Consider the following 24717-nt stretch of genomic DNA (forward strand, 5'->3'; position numbering starts at 1 on the left):
GCAGTGGTTGGGAAGGGAGTAAGACAGGGTTGTAGCCTCTTCCCGATGTTATTCAATCTGTATATTGAGCAAGCAGTAAAGGAAACAAAAGAAAAATTCGGAGTAGGTATTAAAATCCATAGAGAAGAAATAAAAACTTTGAGGTTCGCCGATGACATTGTAATTCTGTCAGAGACAGCAAAGGACTTGGAAGAGCAGTTGAATGGAATGGACAGTGTCTTGAAAGGATGATGTAACATGATCATCAACAAAAGCAAAACGAGGATAATGGAATGTAGTCGAATTAAGTCGGGTGATGCTGAGGGAACTACATTAGGAAATGAGACACTTAAAGTAGTAAAGGAGTTTTGCTATTTGGGGAGCAAAATAACTGATGATGGTCGAAGGAGAGAGGATATAAAATGTAGACTGGCAATGGCAAGGAAAGCGTTTCTGAAGAAGAGAAATTTGTTAACATCGAGTATAGATTTATGTGTCAGGAAGTCATTTCTGAAAGTATTTGTATGAAGTGTAGCCATGTATGGAAGTGAAACATGGACGATAACTAGTTTGGACAAGAAGAGAATAGAAGCTTTCGAAATGTGGTGCTACAGAAGAATGCTGAAGATTAGATGGGTAGATCACATAACTAATGAGGAAGTGTTGAATAGGGTTGGGGAGAAGAGAAGTTTGTGGCACAACTTGACCAGAAGAAGGGATCGGTTGGTAGGATATGTTCTGAGGCATCAAGGGATCACCAATTTAGTATTGGAGGGCAGTGTGGAGGGTAAAAATCGTAGAGGGAGACCAAGAGATGAATACACGAAGCAGATTCAGAAGGATGTAGGTTGCAGTAGGTACTGGGAAATGAAGAAGGTTGCACAGGATAGAGTAGCATGGAGAGCTGCATCAAACCAGTCTCTGGACTGAAGACCACAACAACAACAACATATGGAACATCATCTCTTTAGCTTGCTAACTGCACCCTCCATTCTAGTGGAATGTGTTAATATTTTGTAGCCTGTAAAACTTTGTGCAACTATTACCCGTAACTAATATGTGGAGGATATAGCAAAATTTTATGTTTGTTATCACTCTTTTTAAATGTACTTCATCCAGTTCTTACCCAAGTCAGATTTTAACGACTCCATTAAGCCGATTTATTATGTTTTTACCCAAATACTTCAATTAATATAGACTTAAATATTTATTTATAATCATGGATTTTCCTTTGTATTTTGTTATACAAATGATTTCAGTTATTACAGAAGACATTGGATATCTGCACAAAATTTGAACAAATAATATTTTATTATTTTCTTAACTCGTGAAATTTTATAAACTTGACTGCATGTAAGTCCTATCCCACATACATACAAAAAATGAAAACAATTGCAACACATTCCTGCCATAGTATTAAGGCCCCTACCACAGCAAACCGTCTTTCTGGGGAGTGACCGACGCCCTTTTGTAAACAATATTTGTCACCACTTCTCTGGAAGGGGGAAGAAATGTACAGGATGGCAGCCAGTGAAGGAATATTTTAGGGAATTAGTTTTAAAAAAATTATTTCAAAGGCCCAGTGTTCTCTTTACAAGATTTCTCCCAGAGCAATTCATGCCATGTCTACGCTGCACAAGCCACTTGCCTTTCAAAACTGAGGCAGTTCCGTCCAGTTAAAGCTGCTGACAGGAGATGCACTGAGACCTCTGCTGAAATTGATAGTGAATTCACACCATTGATTTTAGTCAACAGCATGCACAGGATACCGATCACTTGAGCGGACGCCGGAGCGTCCGGCAGTGCACAGCACACTTGCTTCTTTCTCTTGTAATCCAGACCTTGAGCAGAACAGACATCTTTTTGGAAGGCAGAACCTCTGGCTCTGCTTTTCACGACCGGCCACCAATGTAAGTAAAAGTTAACATGCACCACTTCCCCTTCCGTTGCCCATTTTAATTAATTGTTCGACCTCCCAGACTGGCTTAAACCTGCTAACATCTGACTCTAGGTGCGCCCTTTGTACTCTGTATATTGAAATATTTCCTCTTCATTGTACTTAATTTCCTGCTTTGTCATTTCATGGCAGCCCTGGATGCCCACTATCAAATCCTGACTGCTCGACCTCCTGCACACTGCCGCCACGAGGCATATTTAACAACCCTCTTCCCCCTGTCCTGTCACTTTATACATTAACATTGGTGTCAGAAGTTTCTCTCACCATCCCCAAACCACGAAATCTTTTACAATTGGTGTCAGGAGTGGGATGTAACAATTACATTCCCCCTTCTGGCACATACTCTTTTACAGTTTGATAATTTATATGAGGTCTGTTCCAAAAATTCCAGAACATTCGTAATTTCATACCAATGGTGTGTTGGCATCCCTGCACATGGCTGTATTTAATGTATAACTGCCAAAAGTTTCATTGATGTTCATCTGTTAGTTATTATTCAGTGCTGTATTGAGTAAAACATTGTGTCACACAGTTTGTGAATTTCGAGATGGCAAAGTTAAAGGACCAACACACCTGCATTAAATTTTGCTTGAATCTCAAGAAAACCTTTACAGTCTGACAAAAATGATGCAGGAAGCCTACAGTGATGAGTGCTTAAGCCATAGTCAGTATTACAAATGGCTCACATAGTTTAAAAATGGCCAGATGGAAGTTTAAGATGACCCTCGTTCGGGATGCCCTTTGACGTCTACTGACGACACTCATGTCAGGATCGACAATGTAATTGTGTATGCCAATCGAAGACTGACTTTCTGAGAGATTGCAGAAGAATTTAACATTTCAGATGAATCACGTCATGAAATCCTGACACAGCATCTTGGAATGCCACCCAGTTCGTCCCATGGCTCAAGAGTCAAGACCAGAAAGACCTTTGTCTCACAATCTGCAAAGAGCTTTTGGATTGTGCAAATGGGAATGAAATGTTCCTTAAGTGAATCATATATAGTGATGAGACATGGGTCTACAGTTATGAGACCAAGTTTCAGTCTTCACAGTGGGTCGGGAAAGGTTCTCCAAGACAAAAAAAAGCTCATAGGTCAGGTCAAATGTCCAAGCCATGTTGATAGTTTTCTTTGACTTTGAAGGAGTTCATCATGAATCCATGTCACAATGAGAAACTATCAGTCAATGGTATTATTGGGATGAGTTACAATGTCTGCAAGAAAATGTGAGAAGGAAAAAGCCTGAAATATGGTGAGACATTCATGGCTATTGCATCACGATAATTCACTTGCTTGTTCTTCGCTGTTGCTGCATGACTATTGCTCCAAAAAATGAAATTCCATTGCTGTCTCATCCTCCATACTCTCCAGGCCTGGCCACTGTGAACCCTGTTGAAAGGATGATGATTTGTAACGATAGATGAGGTAAAGGAAAATTCGCAGACAGTGCTTCCCAGCACAAGATGTACCAAGACTGCTTCCAGAAGTGGAAATTGCATTTGGAGCAGTGTATCAATCATGGAGGAGAGTATTTTGAAGGAGATCATGCACAATAAGTGGAAGGTAAGTGTAGAAAAATTTTGTGGGCAAAGTTCCGGAGTTTTTTGGACACACCTCATATATGTGTTAACTTGCTCAATGTCTTCTCCAGAGCCAATGCTGCTGCAGGTGTTTCATAGTGGCAGAAACTGTTAACACCACCTGTGAGGCCCGTAATATACTGGGTAGTCACTGTCTGGCATAGCCTAGCTCTTGGCATCACTGTTACTTGAGTTTTTGGGTGACCTGTGGTGTCTGGTGTCTTGAGATTTTAAAGCCATTCCTCTCTCAAAACTGTCAATGGATATGTTAATGAAGTTAAGTCGGTCTGGGGTTTTTCTACTCTCTTCTTGGGCTGTCACTACTTGCAGCATCTTTTCCACTTGTATCTGAATGTTATACATTGCTGCTTTCTTCATTGCACAAGGAACTTTAATTATTTTTGTCTTCGTTTGTTTTTTCCTCTTGTTTGTGTGCAACTCAGAATTTAACTGATAACACTTCTTGTTTGTAGACATTGCACACACACACAAAATAGTTCTGGGTTTTTACAAGCCTGCTGTGGAATATTTATTATTTGTTCTTTCAGCTGCTGAATTTCTGTGTTCAGAAATATATTTTCGTTGCTCAGTCTTTTCGCCAGTGATGAATATTTCCTGACACACAACAGTTACAAAATTCATAGTTCATGCATTTCAGGGGTGGCACTGTATGCATTTCCATACTAGAATAAATTGTCTCTCTTCTTTTAATGAAAGATCGATTTTTGTACACTACTAGTAAGTACAGTGTTGCACTTCATATGAAGAAGGCAATTTTTCACTGTGTTTATACATTTCTTACACTTTTTGCTAACTGGTGTGGAGTTATCACAATTGTAATTACACTTGGTTCTTGTTTCATCCACAGTCTCTCTGTTTTCGTTCCATCTGCAAATTGTGTTTATGTCTTAAAACTGCCATCTTTAAATTTTTGTGCATCAGTGAGTCATATTTGCACTTTAATATTCCTGTCTCTTCTAATAACTCAGATTTTTGGCTCAGACTGCCTTTCACACAACTATAAAGGTGAACACTCTTGCACTGGAGGCACACAATACTTTTCTTTTCTCTTATTGCAGTTGCAATAAGCTTGAGAGTATCAAATATACCTGTAGCCTACTATACTTTCATGTGGTAAGTAGCAGTCTGTCTTTATTCACATGTAATAAGAGTTGTCAAGCAACTAGTTAGCACTAGGGAAAAAGAATTAAAATGTAGAGAATGCAGAAAGCCTAAAAAGGGCTTTGAATTCTGATTAATATAAATAATATACAATGTAAGTTTCATAGACTTGTAAAAAAACTAACTTTATCAGAAAAAGTCTACTGCATTTTCAGAATATCTCATTAAAATTAATGATTTTTCATTGTTGATAGTGCTGTCAGACTTACTCAGTTAAATGAAATTAGCTTAGCTGTTATTTAAAAAAAAAAAAAAAATAAATAAATAAAAAAAAACACAACATGAAAGTTTACTTTGTTGATAACGTTATTTATAAACTGAAAATTTTATACATCACACTCTGAGTACCCCACGTTTTATAAAGTTATTAACATACCTCTGCAAATGGAGTAGGCACTGACTGCCATTGTCACACTAAAACTCACATTTAACTGTAGAACATGTAAATGGAGGCTTGATTCACCTAATCTCAGAGCAGCATCTCTAACAGCAGAAAACTGAGTACTGAAAATCAATGAATGAAGTTATCTGAATTAGTAACAGCATCTGGATTCCAAAATTATTTTAGAAATTTGTAAAAATGCCAGAAAATGGAAGATAATGGATCCATAATTACCATAATTAACAAAGAGTCTTAAGAAATGTGTGAACAAGTAAAAAGAAAAAAACATCTTTCTTCTAAATACACAGTTACATGAGTAAACAGCAATAATAACACCCTTATCACAAATCAAACCTTAACATTTGTATTGATCCCCTGAAATGTATTGGATTCTAAACCATATCTGGACCAGTGTTACTTGTTTTTAAAATCTCAAAATCATTATTCTTAAGGCTATTAGGTATCAACCTATATTTTTTTATTTATTTAACTATTTTTTATCAGGATAGAGAAATGAGTGTGGGTGGGAGGAAGTGGGAAGGCCGGTAACTGGGTGTCTTTAGCTTTGCAAATATTAATATGCAAAACAAAAGTCTGAAGTAACTATGCTTTGCAGGACAGTATTGGGTATTATGGTAATGGTTTATCATCCTAGTGATTAAATACTTACTTGCAATGTTACTAACTAAGGAATTTTAAGTGAAAACTTGCTGTATAGTATCTGTTTCATTTCTGGTACTCACCTAACCTCAGCCTGCAATCATTTATTCAGTCACTCACTACTTCTTTTCACTCACTTTGCCCATTTTTCTAACAACCCCCATCCTGACTCTCTGTATATTTTCTTATCTTCTTATCTTTATTCCCCCCTTCACATAACTGGTCAACTTAATTTTTTTTTCATTTTTTTCCCAGTTTCCTCTTTCCTCTTATATGACATCCATTCATAATTCACATTTTTCCATAAATCCCATCTTCAAGGAACGCTCTCAGGAATATGAACAAGCCAAGTTATACATTTGCTCTTTAACTCAATCATTCATCATATGTCACAGATCCCCAAGAAGGAGATCTTTCATAAATATGAAATAACTGAAGGTATACATAAAAAAGAAGCATCTCACAGGCTCTTAAGCTATACACTACATTAACAATAAACTATTGCTATACTGCTTAGTTAGATTTGTGCCTGTGATAGTTAAATTTGACCTAGTAAAATATCAGAAATGCCACTAGTTTGACAAATGTTGCTGCTGCCTCAGTTATGTTAAGTAGATTCCATTTATCTTCTATTGGTCCTCAGTATTAGTTATTCTGACACTCGTCTAACCTTGGCTTCCATCCACTTCTCCAATTGTTCACTCTTTCCTTTTCATTCCCTCTACCCAACTTTCTGAGCTCCTCCTCCTCCTCCTCCTCCTCCTCCTCTTCCACTACTCTGTTTGTGTGTATGTGTGTCTATTGTTGACGAAGACCTTACTGACTGAAAGCTATAATTGTGAGAGTCTTTTTGTTGTAGCTATCTGTGACTCAGCATCTCCTCTATATGGTGAGTAGCAAGTTAACTTCTCATAATATTGTAAAATAGCTATCCACATTTTTTAACGATATATACCAGTGTACAATAAGCTATTGTTTTTCATGCAGCTATACACTGAACCCCACTGCTGCCTTGTAGCTGCCATGAATGGGCAGTTGTTGAATGCCTTTGCACTGGAGTATGAAACTCCACTCTGAACCCTAAACAATGAGGCAAACTCTACAGGAAATTTATTCTTTTCTTGTACTGCAATTCTGAAAATCTCATTCAGCAGCTCTTGGCCTAGCTGTTAGCTTTGCTGACACTCAGTCATGACACTCTGGGTACAATTCCTGGCCACATAATTGATTTTCTCCACCTTGGACTGAGTGTGTGTGTTGTTCTCCTAATCATTTCATTCTCATTGGCATGTAAGTGGCATCAAGCAAACAGTCTTGCACCATGGGGCCAAACTTTGCAGAAGGGAACTCCCAGCCAAAAATGCAATATACACATTTTCATTTTGCACGAATCACTGTTCAACTGAAACTGTTTTTATTTTCAGCAACAAAAACCATTAAAGAGTAAATCCATTGGGAAGCTCCCCCCTTCCCTCCCCCATCTGCAGTGTGTAGAATTCCAAGATCTTTCAAGAGACATCTGTAAAATGTGTGGTTATCTACTTTATGCAGTATTCTTAAAGCTCACATCTGCTGAATAAATAATTTATGTACGGAGAGAAGGTACGGGGGGGGGGGGGGGGAGTATCGGGAAGGAGAGAAATAAAAGAAATTAAAAGACTAGTTGTGGCGGTGAAATTACAGCTGTGTAGTGCTGGAATAGGAACAGGGAGGGGGCTGGATGGGTGAGGACAGTGACTAACGAAGGTTGACGTCAGGAGGGTTACGGAAATGTAGGATGTATTGCAGGGGCAGTTCCCACCTGCACAATTCAGAAAAGCTGGTGTTGGTGGGAAGGATCCATATGCACAGGCTGTGAAGCAGTCATTAAGATGAGGGATATCATGTTTGGCAGCATGTTCAGCAATAGGATCGTCCACTTGTTTCTTGGCCACAGTTTGTCGGTGGCTGTTCATGCGGACAGACAGCATGTTGGTTGTCATGCCTACATAGAATGCAGCACAGAGGATGCAGCTTAGCTCATAAATCACATGACTGGTTTCACGTGTAAACCTGCCTTTGATGGGATAGGTGATGTTAGTGATCGGACTGGAGTGGGTGGTGGTAGGAGGATGTATGGGACAGGTCTTGCATCTAGGTCTATTACAGGTGTATGAGCCATGAGGTAAGCGATTGGGGGTTGTGTAAAGATGGACGAGTATATTGTGTAGGTTCGGTGGACAGCGGAATACCATGGTAGGAGGGGTGGGAAGGATAGTGGGCAGGACATTTCTCATTTCAGGGCATGACGAGAGGTAATTGAAACCCTGGCGGAGAATGTAATTCAGATTCTCCGGTCTCAGATGGTACTGAGCTACGAGGGGAATGCTCCTCTGTGGCCGGACTGTGGGACTTTGGGAGGTGGTGGAAGATTGGAATGATAAGGAATGGGAGATTTGTTTTTGTACAAGGATGGGAGGATAATTATGGTCAGTGAAGGCTTCAGTGAGACGCTCAGTATATTTTGAGAGGGACTGCTCGTCACTGCAGATGCGATGACCACGGGTGGCTAGGCTGTATGGGAGGGACTTCTTGGTATGGAATGTGTGGAATCTGTCAAAGTGGAGGTATTGCTGGTGGTTGGTAGGTTTGATATGGATGGAGGTACTGATGTAGCCATCTCTGAGGTGAAGGTGAACATCTAGGAAGGTGGCTTGTTGGGTTGAGTAGGACCAGATGAAGCAAATGGGGGAGAAGTTGTTGAGGTTATGGAGGAATGTGAATAAGGTGTCCACACCTTCAATCCAGATAGCAAAGATGTCATTAATGAATCTGAACCAGGTGAGAGGTTTAGGATTCTGTGTTTTTAGGAAGGATTCCTCTAGATGGCTCATGAATAGGTTAGCATAGGATGGTGCCATGTGGGTGCCCATAGCCGTACCATGGATTTTTTTAATAGGGAATACTTTCAAAGGAGAAGTAATTGTAGTTGTTGAGGTTCTGGAGGAATGTGAATAAGGTGTCCACACCTTCAATCCAGATAGCAAAGATGTCATTAATGAATCTGAACCAGGTGAGAGGTTTAGGATTCTGGGTTTTTAGGAAGGATTCCTCTAGATAGCCCATGATTAAGTTAGCATAGGATGGTGCCATGTGGGTGCCCATAGCCGTACCATGGATTTTTTTGTAGGGAATGCCTTCAAAGGAGAAGTAATTGTGGGCGAGGATATAGTTGGTCATGGAGACTAGAAAGGAGGTTGTTGGTTTGGAATCCATAGGGCATCTGGAAAGGTAGTGTTCAACAGCAGTAAGGCCATGGGCATTAGGAATGTTAGTGTACAGGGAGGTGGCATCAATAGTGGTGAGCAGGGCACAGTGTGGTATTGGGACAGGAAACGGGAGAGTCCGTCGAGGAAACGGTTGGTATCTTTTATACAGGAGGATAGGTTCTGGTAATGGGTTGAAGGTGTTGGTCTACGAGAGCAGAGATTCTCTCAGTGGGGGCATGGAGATTCTGTCAGTGGGGGCACAGTAACCGGCCACAATGGGGCGTCCTGGGTGGTTGGGTTTATGGACTTTAGGAAGCATGTAGAAGGTGAGAGTGCAGGGAGTGGTAGGGGTAAGTAGAGAGATGGACTCTGGGGAGAGGTTCTGGGATGGGCCTAAGGATTTGAGTAGTGACTGGAGATCCTGCTGGATTACTGGAATGGGATCTCTGTGGCATGGTTTGTAGGTGGAAGTATCTGACAGCTGATGGAGTCCTTCTGCCACGTAATTCTTGCAGTTCAAAACAATGGTGGTGGAGCCTTTGTCAGCAGGTAGGATTATAAGGTCAGGATCAGTTTTAGATGGTGGACTGTGGTTCTTTCTTTATGTACTTTAACTACACTGCTCCAGAAGGTAATTCCTTAAATCAAAAGGGAGTTAAAATATGGAAAATAAGTTAACAGGCTTGCCTTTAAGCCATATCAGTAACATTTTAAAACTAAAAATATATTTCCCATATTGTGTGAAAGGCTTATTTATGGAGCGTTGTGGCCCTCTTTCTACCAGGCTTAGAATACTAATAATTGTGAATATCTATATCTTTATTTCTGCTCTTTTATCAGGAACGATATTAAAAAATATGTTGCCACAAAAGCAATTCACAAGCACAATACCAGATATAACGCAAACGTTGACATCGTGAGGCACAGGCAAGCAAGAACAGGGTCTTCAAAATGTTTAGTAAATTTCCTCTTAAGGACAATAGGTATGTCACAGATTGCAATTCAAATGGCCCAGCAACTGGAAGTATACTCCAAATCTGAAAATCATAAGCCAGTATGATCAAAATGTCTAAATTGCCCACAGATTTACAGTGAAATTCTGTTGGTATATGAACCAAATGTAATTTTGTCCAGCTATAGTCAAATTGCCAATAATTTCACCAAGTCCACACATCCATTGGTGATGCTGATCAGGAAGTCCCAACCTTACACCATTTGAATTCCATTCTTTTGGCAATCCGAAGAGAACATTCGGAGGGAAAGAGATTTTACAACAATGAGGGCATTCAATACTAGTTCTCAAATGGCTCTGTGACCATGGAGCAGGTTTCTATCATTGAAGAACTGAATGACTGTTGGAATGTTCTGGCCAACGTTTACAGAGACTAGCACAAAAACTACTGTAATGTATCTGTGTCACCTTGAAGTACAGTGAAGCATTCAATTAAAGTTAATTGATCTGTAACTAACTTTTTGAAGTTCCCTCATAAAAGGGTTCTGTGATATGGGTAATGTTGATTTCAGTATTAATGATTGGGGCTACACACTTTCATTTGTTATGGGCAATGTTGATCTTAGTATACAGAAACAAAAAAGTATTTAAGATTTTAGCTGTATCTTTGGATTGGACTATACTGATAAATCTTATTTCATTTAAAATGATCGGTGACAAATAAATAATATGAAATGAGGCATACTGTACTTTTAAGAGCAAAACTTGCTGAACTGAGCTTCTTGATTAGCTTTAGTTCTGTGTTGATTACACTTGAAATAAATATCCAGCTGGAGTCCAGGGACATATACACAAACTGTTACATTTAGTGCTTTGCCATTGATATCTTCTTCTGGTGTGTGTATTGTGTGTATTAAAAGGCTACCAAGAAACGACGGAGAGGCTTCGCCCATTGTAGCTCTCAGTGATTCACAACCCCACAACAGGCCACAGCAGTTCACCCACCCTACTGCCGCCACACTGAACTCAGGGTTATTGTGCAGTTCGGCCCCAGTGGATCCCATCTGGGAATGTCTCATACCAGACGAGTGTAACCCCAAATGTTTGTGAGATAGAGTAATTACGGTGTACGCGTATGTGGAGATAGTGTTTGTGCAGCAGTTGCTGACATAGTGCAACTGAGGCGGAATGAGGGGAATCAGTCCACATTTGCTGAGATAGATGGAAAACCACCTTAAAATCCATCCACAGGTTGGCTGGCGCACCGGGCCTCGACACTAATCCACCGGGTGGATCCGCCCCGGGGACCAGAATGCCTACCCTCTTGGAAATCAGGATGTTAGACTGCGTGGCTAGCCAGGTGAGCTCTACTTCTGGACTTGCTTATTCGAAATTGCACAACATTAACGTTTATAAGATAAAAAACTTGAACTGTTGGCTGTAAACCTGGTTTAGGCTATTCCAGATATCACCTGTCTTGTAACCCTGCTGGTAGTATTGATAGATGATGCCATACTATCGACATGCCTCATTACATGTACATGTCACAAGGTTGCTGTGAGTGAGAAGCAGACAGCATTTACAGCCAGAAAATCACTTAGGCCATCACCTGGCTGACTTAAAGCCAAGTTACCACAAGTTCACTCTAACTTCTGTTCAACTAATATTCTCCTCTGCACAGCTGACTGAACTACAGACAATAACTCTACCCTAAACCAGTTATAATTTGGACTGTTTGTGTCATGACGGGGGCTGCTTGGGATCAGAGTGTAGTAATGTTCTGCCTACTTCTATTGAATTCCATTTCAATGGAGTGTAGTCTCATCTGGCTAAGCAATTAATTTCAGTTTCACTTATGGGTTGATTCCATCACTATAATTCAAGTTGGTCAGTTCCAATTGTTTTCATTTATAATCCAGGAAAATTCACAGTAACTTTGATAAATTATGCATAATTTATCCTGTGTTTCAGTGTGTTCAGCGAGTGTTAATAAATTACTTTTGTGCCCTACACTGGGCACACTACAAAATTGGCAATGAGGAGGCTCCATTAAATTGGATAGGAGAGCTACCATGGACATGAAATTTTTCGAATTTTGACAACAGCAGCTTAATTACTATCAGGAATTTCTGCAACATTTCTCCAGCTAGGATCATCATGGGCTGTAGTCCCTGCAACTATTCTATCTTTCCAGCCATTCAATGATGCTGAATATGGCTGGGACATTTACCAAAAACAGGTACAATTACAGTTACAGACAAGTGATATTCAGTGCCCAAAACAGCAGTAGGATTTTTGCTATCTGCCAACCCTCAGCTGTATTATATAGTGCACAAATTGATTCTACTGTCAAAAATTTCAGAAATACCTTTTTGACCCATTTATGCTCCATTGACATAAACATTTATCTGCAAAAGTGCATGTTGTTGCAGCTCAGTTAGAATTTTTGCATTATCTAATAACAGACTTTGAAAGCTAACCTTCATGGATTTTCAAGGAGTGAGCACGAATTACAAATTTACATGTTCCTGTTGCCTATCATGAGCAGAAATGTTAATTAGAGATGTCATAATTCATCTTGCTCCTGATAGAAATGTATGCACTCAGGCATTATGACAGACAGATGGTTGTTAGGAGAGGCACTATGTTTAGCTTGTTCTTTTGATAGTTCCCTAGCTGCCTAGCAAACATTTTTGATTGGTTTTGAAGTGTCTACAATGGCCCATTTGAGTAGTGATAAAGTGAACTCTGACCCATGAGTACCCTCGATTCTGATTGCATACTTAATTGTAACTCTAACAGTATCTGTTTCTGTATTTGATGTACAAATACACAGTGATTGGTTTGCACAATAACAATACTATGCAGGGAAGGCTTCATGAAGGAGGTCTGTATGCAAAAGAATTGATCTCGAGCATACTGCTCATTATGGGAGTATGCTAACATGTATAGTGGACTAGGGACCAATGAAGATCATTCTTTACGTGGATGATAAGTCTGCAAAGTGACAGCAAAGAACAAGAAGCTAAAGGCATTATTATACATGCTGTGATGTACAGTTATAATTGATAGGGCTATTATTGAACACTCCCGCACTCTGTGCTGACACTAAGAAAATGACTATACATGTCAACTAGTGAACCTGAAAATGCCCCGCAGTCACTAAATATGTATGGGAATTGGATATAGTTCCTAGTTTGTGTAGCCCTGGAACTGTGTCAGGACAAAATTTTGGCTCCTCATTGTGACTTTGCAATGTTTGAATGTATGAAACTCAAAATTATAATAAATGACATAGAATATGAATGAAAAACTTTCTTTGTATTTGTTTTTCATGTTTTTTTAAAATGTTACAACACTTCAGAATATACATCATTTTTCATTTTTTGAATACTGTGTGATAAGACTATGGACCTGTCTTCCAAACTGTACATACAATTCATCAGTGTAAAAACACACTGATTGAAAAACGGTTCCAATCTATTCAGCTGTCCAATCTTCCGATAAGCCATAAATACAACTATCCTAATATAAAAACAATGGAAAGTCCAGAAGCAAATAACAATAATATTATGGAGAGGATGATTGCCATTTACTACAGTTTTCTGCTGAAACTGATTTTGTGGAAGAAAATGAAAGAGCACATTTTCACAACACAGCACAGCACAGCACAGTATTTTTTTCTTGCTGTTGGTTTAAAAGAAAACATATACATTGTTGTTTAAAGAAATATAAAAACCATGTCCATTTTAATGTTTATCAGAGGACTGAGTGACCAGATGTAGACATATAAAAAGGAGGACAAAAAGCTTCAAAAAGGAAGACAAAGTTAGTAAAAAGATAGAATGGAATCATATATTCAAATTTAAGAAATGATTTAATTAGCAGACATAACAAACATTCCTTAACTTTTACTGGTTCTTCTCTGAAGATACAATTTTCTGTAGAAGTGTAGACTTGCTTAGCAAATATCTGCAAAAAGATACAGAGGAAAATGCTTTTAAATAATACTGGACCATCAACATATCTTTAACAAATTTAATATTCAATGTATTCTTGCTTCCCTCCCATCTAAATGATTTTTTAGTGGTAGGCCGTAGGGGGAGGAAGATCTCAAGGTAAACAGGCTCAGGCACAGATCAGACAATTTTAATGTCCTTCACTGGAATGTACAGTGTTTATCTAATAAGTTGGAAGTAGTGGAAGATGTCATAGAGACTTATCACTTAGATGTAGTCTGTCTCGTAGAACACAGGTTAAAGCATGATGAAATAGATCTATACTGCCCTGAGAGCTACACCCTAGCTGACAAATATTGTAGAACTAATAAAAATCATGGTGGGTGTGTTATAGTTCTAAAAATAGGATTAAATATGAACCAATAGCAAAAGTTAAAGCATTATCTCTAGAAATGTTATGTGAAATTGCAGCTGTTAGGTTAACAGATTTAAATTTAATAGTTGTAGCTTTGTACTCAACTAAGACTGGAGGCAATTCAACAGATGATTTTGTTAACAAGTTAGTGTCTTTATGTGAGACAGTCTGTAAGTGTAAGTGTAGGATACTAATCTGTGGAGATTTCAATCTGAATTTTCAGTTGTCCACTATCTATAACTCTTATGTAAATAATTTATTAAATTCTTTTGGTCTTTATATTACAACCACTGAAATAACAAGGTCACATTATGAAGTTACTGGTACCTGTATTGACAATATAGTTGTATCAAATGAGTTAATGCATCACAAGTCAGAGGTTATTAAGAGCTGGGTATCTGACCACTGGCCACTACTTCTTAGAACAGATATAACAAGAAATTGTAACACTGACTCAGTGCACATGGCAGGAAAGAAAGTATGTGTGCTCAATTATGATAATCTAAATATGTTTAAGTCTCATATTGATAAAAGTAATTGGTTGCAGATTTATCGAGAACATGCAATAGATAGAAAAATGGAAGAACTCATATCTACTCTTTCTCTATATGCTAAGATGTCCTTTCCCATTAAGTTACTAAATAATAAAAAGGCACGTACATAAGGTCAAGGATGAAAAGGAGGGAATGTGATCAATATTATGACTGTTATAGAAGTACAGGTTCTCAAGTATTTAAAGACATGCTCAGAGTGAAAAAGAAAAGATTAAGAGAGGCCTTAAAGGAAGTTAGGTGTAAAAAAATGAAGATATAATACTAACATCTGAAGATAAGACACGTGCAATGTGGAATATCATTAACAGTCAGTGCAACAGGAAAGTGACTTCACAGGCTGAAAGCAGTAATCTGAATGCTGTACAGTTAAATACATTCTTCACTGAGAAGACGCAAGAAAGAATAAAGGTGATTGGCGCTTCCAATATAGCTACTAACCATAACTACTACCTGAGAAACACCACAAAGCCTGAAAGTACATTTGGCTTTAAACTGGTCAAGGTACAGGATGTTACTAATATACTGAGGAAAATGAAGAACAGTTTTAGTAATGAAGTTTATGGTTTAAGTTCAGCCATGTTAAAGTGTGATTCAGTTCAACTGCCAGAATTGATAACATATGTCATAAATATATGTATTTTGGAGGCTCAGTTCCCAAAGGCACTAATGTTTGTTAATGTCACTCCAATACACAAAAAAGGCAGCCTCTCAAGTTGTGATAATTTTAGTCCTGTTTCAATTGTGCCAATCTTGTCTAAAGTGATAGAAGCTATATTAAATAATCAAATAGTAAAATACTTTGAAGAAAACAAAATCTTCACTGATAGTCAATTTTTCCTCAGATCAAGGTTAGGAACTGTTAAATCTGCCTTATCACTTTTAACACAGTGTGTGAAGCAACTAGAAAGCAAGCTAGTGGTTCAGAATAAACTCTTTGATTTATCAAAAGCTTTCGACACTCTGTCTCAAGAAATGTTATTGAACAAACTGCAATTCTATGGCTTTACAGGAAGTGTTCTGGAATTGATAAAATCTTATCTAAGTAATAGAGTGCAGAAGGTGGTTTTTAATGGAGCAGAATCAGATTACTTACCTGTGGGCATGGGTGTCCCACAAGGTTCTGTACTTGGCTCAATTCTATTTATTATTTATATAAATGACTTACCATGTAACATAGTTGGGCCGTCAACTAGGACTTACTTATTTGCAGATGATCTTGCACTTTGTATAACTGCAGAAACAGCACAGAAGGTGAAATATGAAGCAGACCAGTGCACTGCCAAAGTTGAAATTTGGTGTAAAGCTAAATTTCCTTTGCGTCAACCGAAAAAAAAAAAAAAAAAAAAAAAAAAAAAAAATTACAAGACCTGTATGTATCGTGGAATAATAACACTGAACTTGAGCAGAGCTCAAATGATGTTAATTTCTTTGGAATCTCAATTGATTCAAAATTATCCTGGGGTAGCCATATAGAAAAAGTGGGAAGCAGCATTAGCAAAGGAATATTTGCTCTAAGGAAGCTGCGTCTTTGTCTAAACATGCCAGTACTTAAAGTGGTTTATATTACTTTAATACACAGTCACATTTACTATGGTACAATACTGTGCGGACATCAAAGCAAGGCAGCTAATGGCTTCAAACTACAAAAGAAGGCAATAAGACTTATATGTAGCTTGGCAACCAGAGCTCACTGTAGGCCAAACTTTAAAAAATTACAGATTATGACCCTGCCGTCAATATTTATACAACAGTGTGTAATGCATATTAAGGAAAAGTATCCGAGTTATCAACAGTATGACATGTGACATAATTATAACACAAGAAACAAGCAGGTCCTAGTTTCTTTCCAATGTAACTATAAAAAAACACAAAAGTGCTTCTTATACAAGTCCATAAAATTTTTTAATGCCATACCCCAACATATCAGGGATCTTTCAATTCAACAATAAAAAAAAGTAAAAGAATTTCTTCTTGAGCTCAGCATTTATGAAACTGATGAATTTTTAAGGGAGGCAAAGAATATGGTATGACTACACTTTGTGATCAGTTTTTATATATATGTGTAAGTCTGTAATTGGCTAAATTTACTATGCAATATCAATTTGCACCAGAAGTTTCTCTGTTTTGTTTTTGTGTGAAGGTACCATAATTAATTGTGTAATATTTATATTGTGTAATATTTTTCTTGTTTTTGTAAGTATTTGTGTAACATTTATACTATGTAATATTGAGATTTGTAATGCCTCAGATGATCTCTGAGATCTCAACAACAATAAAAATCAATCATCACTCCACTGTGTTGTAATGAGAAAAAATACTCTTTCTGCATCTGCATTTTGCCCTGACATATTGAAACAGTATCGAGTAAAGGATCATTACTATTCTGTTTCAGAAATTGGCTAAAATTGCAGAACTGGTCAAAAAATTTTACATCTTCAATTTCAAATGCTTTACATTTATCTTTCAAATACAAAAGGCTTTTTTCAGCATCACTGTGGTTAACATCTTTTTTAAGATACATCCAGAGCCATCATTTTAAATATTTATGGCACAATTGATACAGCAATATAGCTTCCTCCATAAAAAGTTAAACTTTTTTATCAAAGCCTTCTTGTGTTGCAATTTTCAGCTTCTGCTTAACCTTTAGGGAAATGAATTTATCATTTAATCAGTCCTCAGTCACCTTACATACAGAGTACAAAATTTCAGTCACTTCAAGCACAGGATTGAACACAGACATCAACGAATGCAAATGCCATAAGCAGGCTTCTACATCTACATCTACATCCATACTCCTCAAGCCACCTGACGGTGTGTGGCGGAGGGTACCCTGAGTACCTCTATTGGTTCTCCCTTCTATTCTAGTTTCATATTGTTTGTGGAAAGAAGGATTGTCGGTATGCTTCTGTGTGGGCTCCAATCTCTCTGATTTTATCCTCATGGTCTCCTCACGAGATATACGTAGGAGGGAGCAATATACTGCTTGACTCTTCTTTAACAAAAGCCCATACCGAGCTACTGAGCGTCTCTCCTGCAGAGTCTTCCACTGGAGTTTATCTATCATCTCCGTAACGCTTTCACAATAACTAAATGATCCTGTAATGAAGCGCGCTGCTCTCCATTGGATCTTCTCTATCTCTTCTATCAACCCTATCTGGTATGGATCCCACACTGCTGAGCAGTATTCAAGCAGTGGGCGAATAAGCGTACTGTAACCTACTTCCTTTGTTTTCGGATTGCATTTCCTTAGGATTCTTCCAATGAATCTCAGTCTGGCATCTGCTTTACCAACGATCAACTTTATATGATCATTCCATTTTAAATCACTCCTAATGCGTGCTCCCAGATAATTTATGGAATTAACTGCTTCCAGTTGATGATCTGCTATTTTGTAGCTAAATTATAAGAGATCTATCTTTCTATGTATTTGCAGCACATTACACTTGTCTACATTGAGATTGAATTGCCATTCCCTGCACCATGCGTCAATTCGCTGCAGATCCTCCTGCATTTCAGTACAATTTTCGATTATTACAACCTCTCGATACACCACAGCATCATCTGCAAAAAGCCTCAGTGAACTTCCGATGTCATCCACCAGGTCATTTATGTATATTGTGAATAGCGACGGTCCTATGACACTCCCCTGCGGCATGCCTGAAATCCCTCTCACTTCGGAAGAATTCTCTCCATTGAGAATGACATGCTGTGTTCTGTTATCTAGGAACTCTTCAATCCAATCACAAAATTGGTCTGATAGTCCATATACTCTTATTTTGTTCATTAAACGACTGTGGGGAACTGTATCGAACGCCTTGCAGAAGTCAAGAAACACGGCATCTACCTGTGAACCCGTGTCTATGACCCTCTGAGTCTCGTGGACGAATAGCCCGAGATGGGTTTCACAGGACCGTCTTTTTCGAAACCCATGCTGATTCCTACAGAGTAGATTTCTTCTCTCCAGAAAAGTCATTATACTCGAACATAATACGTGTTCCAAAATTCTACAACTGATCGACGTTAGAGATATAGGTCTATAGTTCTGCACATCTGTTCGACATCCCTTCTTGAAAACTAGGATGACCTGTGCCCTTTTCCAATCCTTTGGAATGCTACGCTCTTCTAGACCCCTACGGTACACCGCTGCAAGAAGGGGGGCAAGTTCCTTTGCGTACTCTGCGTAAAATCGAACTGGTATCCCATCAGGTCCAGCAGCCTTTCCTCTTTTGAGTGATTTTAATTGTTTCTCTATCCCTCTGTCGTCTATTTTGATATCTACCATTTTGTCACCTGTGCGACAATCTAGAGAAGGAACTACAGTGCAGTCTTCCTCTGTGAAACAGCTTTGGAAAAAGACATTTAGTATTTCGGCCGTTAGTCTGTTATGCTCTGTTTTAGTACCATTTTGGTCACAGAGTGTCTGGACATTTTGTTTTGATCCACCTACCGCTTTGACATAAGACCAAAATTTCTTAGGATTTTCTGCCAAGTCAGTACATAGAACTTTACTTTCGAATTCATTGAATGCATCTCGCATAGCCCTCCTCACACTGCATTTCGCTTTGCGTAATGTTTGTTTGCCTGCAAGGCTTTGGCTATGTTTATGTTTGCTGTGAAGTTCCCTTTGCTTCTGCAGCAGTTTTCTAACTCAGTTGTTGTACCACGGTGGCTCTTTTCCATCTCTTACGATCTTGCTTGGCACACACTCATCTAACGCATATTGTACGACGGTTTTGAACTTTGTCCACTGATCTTCAACACTATCTGTACTTGAGACAAAACTTTTGTGTTGAGACATCAGGTACTCTGTAATCTGCTTTTTGTCACTTTTGCTAAACAGAAAAATCTTCCTACCTTTTTTTTTAATATTTCTATTTATAGCTGAAATCATCGATGCAGTAACCGCTTTATGATTGCTGATTCCCTGTTCTGCATTAACTGTTACAAATAGTTTTGTCACCATAAGGTCTAATATGTTATTGCCAAGAGTCGGTTCTCTATGTAACTGCTCAAGGTAGTTTTCAGATAAAAAATTTCACTGGATTCTTTGCCCCTGCCACCTGTTATGAACGTTTGAGTCTCCCAGTCTATATCCGGCAAATTAAAATCTCCACCCAGAACTATAACATGGTGGGGAAATCTACTCGAAATATTTTCCAAATTATTCTTCACTTAAGCTGCTCTCAAAAAATTGATACAAAACCTTTGGTGGCTTGCTTTCAGACAGAAAGTAAGATTTCAAAGCAGAATACATTTACAGTACCCTTTCACTGGCTGGTAAAAGAGACAACCATCTATTTTCAGAATCTTAATCTGAATCTGACAACCAACGAATTTTCACATGAGACAAGACTTATTTGAAATTTACCTCAACAAATTCACAGAAATAGAGTAACTGTTCCATTCTAACAGTGAAAATATAAAACTAATTATTAAAATAATCTGCTAGATTCCATTTTGTAAAAATGTAACGTAGATCACTCAAGAACTTTTTGAAATTTTTGGAAATAGTGTTAAACAAACTTTTCTGGTAGATTAAAACTGTTTGCCAGACTGTAACTTGAACTCGGGACCTTTGCCTTTTGAGGGCAAGATCACTTCCCTCTGAAAGACAAAGATCCTGAGTTTGAGTCTCAGCCTGCCAAACAGTTTTAATCTGCCAGAAAATTCCATATCAGTGTGCACTTCGATGCAGAGTGAAAGTTTCATTCTGTGAACATTAAACAAAGTTGTCCCTTTGTGTACTATTATTGGTATAGATTTGTTACATTCTATTTACAGATGACTAGAGCAATATCAATCCCTTTGGAAAGCTTGAACAACAAGTCAAACTGGATGTGACTGTAGTGCTACAAAAATGTTTTATGCGTGGATGTTGTTCAACATCAATAATGGTCATAATAGGCATTGGTACTATTTATTGGTGGTAAAATGCTTGCGGTACAACAACCAGTGCTATAATTTGGAGACAATGATCTCATAAGGAAATATGCTATACTCAAGAACTGTAATCCCATATGGATTTTAGAGTACTTAGAACGTTGACTTGGGTGATACATCTTATACATACATCTCTTTGTCGCCTCCAAATTCACTGTCTCTAAATGGCAAAAGACTTCAATTGACTAGTGAGCAAACATCAGGAACTATGAACCTTATTGTCAATAATGCTTAAAGCTTTATTTGATTCAGAGGACGACCACTCATCAAGCATTATGCAGAAAAAATTCAAATTTCAAGAATGAAGTAAAGGCAGTTAGGAGCACTAATAGGGCAAAATGACTAAATTTCTTGAGACAAATGGCATTAAACTCCTTGAAAAAAGTAGCAGTGGGACAGATGACACAGAGTTCAAATCAAAGAAATCTTCCTAATAGTAGCTGGAAACACAGGGAGAAAATAACTGGCTACTGAAATCAAATCCATTAGATTTACTTCAACAGGTGCTGCATATTCCACCTGCAGACATCAATCAGTCTTGCCAGATCAACTTTTCAATAGATTGCATAAATTAATAGGTTATTGTAAACAGTAACTCTTCTGGTTATGGTGGTATGTCAATCAAAGTACTAAAATCTTGTACTTTCTTGATGGTGCTCCCTTTGAGTTACGATCACCGTCAGTCAATATGCATCAATGTGTAATCCCTGAAACACTGAAATACACTATGTAACCAAAAGAATCCAGACACTCCCAAACCCTATTGTCAGGTACTCCATATCAGCGACCTCAGTTGTCATTAGACATTGTGAGAGAGCAGAATGGGGTGCTCCATGGAAGTCACGGACTTTGTACACGGTCAGGTGATTGGGTGTCATTTGTGTCATACATATGTATGCAAGATTTCCACACTCCTGAACATCCCTATGTCCAATGTTTCCGATATGATAGTGAAGTGGAAACGTGAAGGGGATACATACAGCACAAAAGCATACAGGCCGACCTCGTCTGTTGACTGACAGAAACCACTGACAGTTGAAGAGGGTCGTAATGTGTAATAGGCAAACATCTATCCAGACCATCACACAGGAATTGCAGACTGCATCAGGATCCACTGCAAGTACTATGACAGTTAGGTGGGAGGTGAGAGAAATTGGATTTCATGGTTGAACGGCTGCTCATAAACCACACATCACACCAATAAATGCCAAACAACATCTCGCTTGGTGTAAGGAGCATAAACATTGAACAATTGAACAGTGGAAAATGTTGCGTGGAGTGATGACTCACAGTACACAATGTGGCGATCCGATGGCAGGGTGTGAGCATGGTGAATGTCCCGTGAATGTCATCTGCCAGCACGTGTAATGCCATCAGTAAATTTTGGAGGTTGTGGTGTTATGGTGTGGTTGCATTTTTCATGGAGGGGTCTTGCACCCCTCGTTTTTTTGCATGGCACTATCACAGAACAGGCTTACATTGATGTTTTAAATGCCTTCTTGCTTCCCACTGTTGAAGAGCAATTCGGGGATGGTGATTGCATCTTTCAACATGATCGAGCACCTGTTCATAATGCAGGGCCTGTGGCAGAGTGGTTATACTACAATAACATCCCTTTAATGGACTGGCCTGCACAGAGTCCTGACCTGAATCCTATAGAACACCTGTGGGATGTTTTGGAATGCCTACTTCATGCCAGGCCTCACTGTCTGACTTCGATACCTCTCCACAGTACAGCATTCCGTGAAGAATGAGCGGCCATTCCTCAAGAAACCTTCCAGCACCTGATTGAACATTTGCCTGTGAGACTGGAGGCTGTCATCAAGGCTTAGGGTGGACCAACACCATATTGAATTACAGCATTACTTATGGAGGGCACCATGAACTTGTAAGTCGTTTTCAGCCAGGTGTTCGGACACTTTTGATCACATAGTGTATGTAGCAGTAATATCCATTTATAAAAATGGGAATAAAATAGTGGTGATTAATTATAGACCCATCTTGACCCTTTCTATGTTCTAAAAATTTCTGAGAAGGTCATTTATAACAGGATATAGAATCAATTTTCTGACACTAACATCTCAGTGGGTGTTCTGTAAATGATTCTCTACAGAGAAAACAATGTATGATCTCATGAACACATATATAGTAGAACTTAATTAGATAAATTACCATGTTGACTTTTCTGTGATCTTACCAAGGCTTTAGATTGCAAAGATTATAAGTTTCTATAGGAAAACTAGGACATTATGGTGTTAAAAGGTAGTCCTCCTGCAAGGTTGGAATCATATCTCAGCAACAGTAATAGGTAGTAGTCCATAGTGGCTGCTTTTGCTTGTTACTGTAATATTTAACTCATTCCACATCCTTAAGCCTCTCCTCTGTGATGGAATATATAGAACACAATATTCAAATAAATGAATGAAAAAACTCAGAAGTTACCACAGGACCATTGCTATGTACTTTATTTTTAATGTTGTATTTTTGTGAGGTGTGAAATTTTTATTGCAGGAGAGGAACAGAACTTACTGTTGTGCACATCTTTCATTTTACAAGGCAACTGGAGATCATTATGCAAAACATTTACTCATTCATTATCTTTGGATATTTGTCTTAAACTCCGTAGTTCCCTTGCAAGCTGCACAAAATATGAGTTTCTCTTATTCACACTGCTATATTACCGGGGAAAATACCTCATCTACTTGCCACTGCACCACATGAAACTTGGAGTTTGGGTAGTAGGAGCTTATTCCTCCTCTCCTGGCCTATTTTCCAAGAAAAGCAAAAATTATATGGTGGCTAATGTTGAAAGCTGATTATCTCTTGCAGAATTAGATGATCTCAGACCGCTATACAATGTGTCCTGGTAATTAGTTATGGCATATGTGGAGTCTAAAGTCTGTTGTGAAAGCATTCCTTGATCTTTAGACAGATTCTGTATTATTTCTAAACATTTTAACATGGTATTTTGTTCTTTTCCCTGACACTCAACACAGGCACATAATAAAATCTTCAACAGGGAAATGTTTTTGACATTCATGTAAGTACCATTTGTAGAATATTACATGTATTATTTTTTATAAGCAGATCACTGTCTGGTAATAAAACAGATTGTGTTCATTAAATGTTTTCCTCAATGTTTTCACGACCAGCAATGCTAATGACGAACTTGAAATAACTTGATGCTGAATGAATTCTCAAATCCCTCCCCTTTTCCCCATCAAACACACACTCACAAACACTCTGACAAATAATGGTAAGCAAAGGCTTGGTTCGGTGACACTTGACTAAGTTCCAATTAATTCTCAATGAATTGAACAGACATCACATAAGCAATTATTTGTTGAGGAAAGTTTTTAAATCACTTAATTATTGTGTTGAAACTCTGTGTTTGTGGGTGTGAAAATTATGTGGCTATCTATGTATATAGTCTGATGTGCTTCTGGACTTTCCTTTATATTCCTGACTGGCTTTGTGTGAGTGCAATGAATATTGCAACCACGCCACGCTTATTCTAAATCATAGGTTATGTAGTTAGTTACCTGGTTATTGTTCTTCCATCTAAAATGAATGATACTAGAATGTGATGCTTAAAGATGCAAAGCTTCTGCAAGTAATTGATGATCTTGTACTCCATTTCTTTAACATTCTCTTCCTGTATCAGAACCTATGGAATAAAGTGTGACAAAACAGATTTTTAGACCCACATACTGCTATTTTCTAATCTGTGAGTGAAATTTAAAAAACTATTTTAACAACATTGTGGAAAGGATAGATTGCTGCTCACCTTATAGAGGAGTTGTTGAGTTTCATGCAGGCACAATGTACACTACTGGCCATTAAAATTGCTACACCAAGAAGAAATGCAGATGATAAATGGGTATTCATTAGACAAATATATTATACT

At 38.2% G+C, this 24717-nt stretch overlaps 1 protein-coding gene across 1 annotated transcript in view; it reads right to left on the bottom strand.

Annotated features, from left to right (window-relative positions):
- LOC126272590 (uncharacterized) overlaps nt 1-24717 on the bottom strand; it is a 130000-nt gene that overhangs the window by 76860 nt on the left and 28423 nt on the right. The window contains exons 5-6 of the mRNA XM_049975516.1: nt 24353-24477; nt 5077-5204 (exon numbers count right to left, since the gene is read on the bottom strand). Of these exons, the coding sequence (XP_049831473.1) occupies nt 5077-5204; nt 24353-24477 (253 nt within the window). The remainder of the gene's footprint in view (nt 1-5076; nt 5205-24352; nt 24478-24717) is intronic.

The sequence above is a fragment of the Schistocerca gregaria genome, chromosome 5 (assembly GCF_023897955.1).
Source record: "Schistocerca gregaria isolate iqSchGreg1 chromosome 5, iqSchGreg1.2, whole genome shotgun sequence".
NCBI classification, from domain to species: domain Eukaryota; kingdom Metazoa; phylum Arthropoda; class Insecta; order Orthoptera; family Acrididae; genus Schistocerca; species Schistocerca gregaria.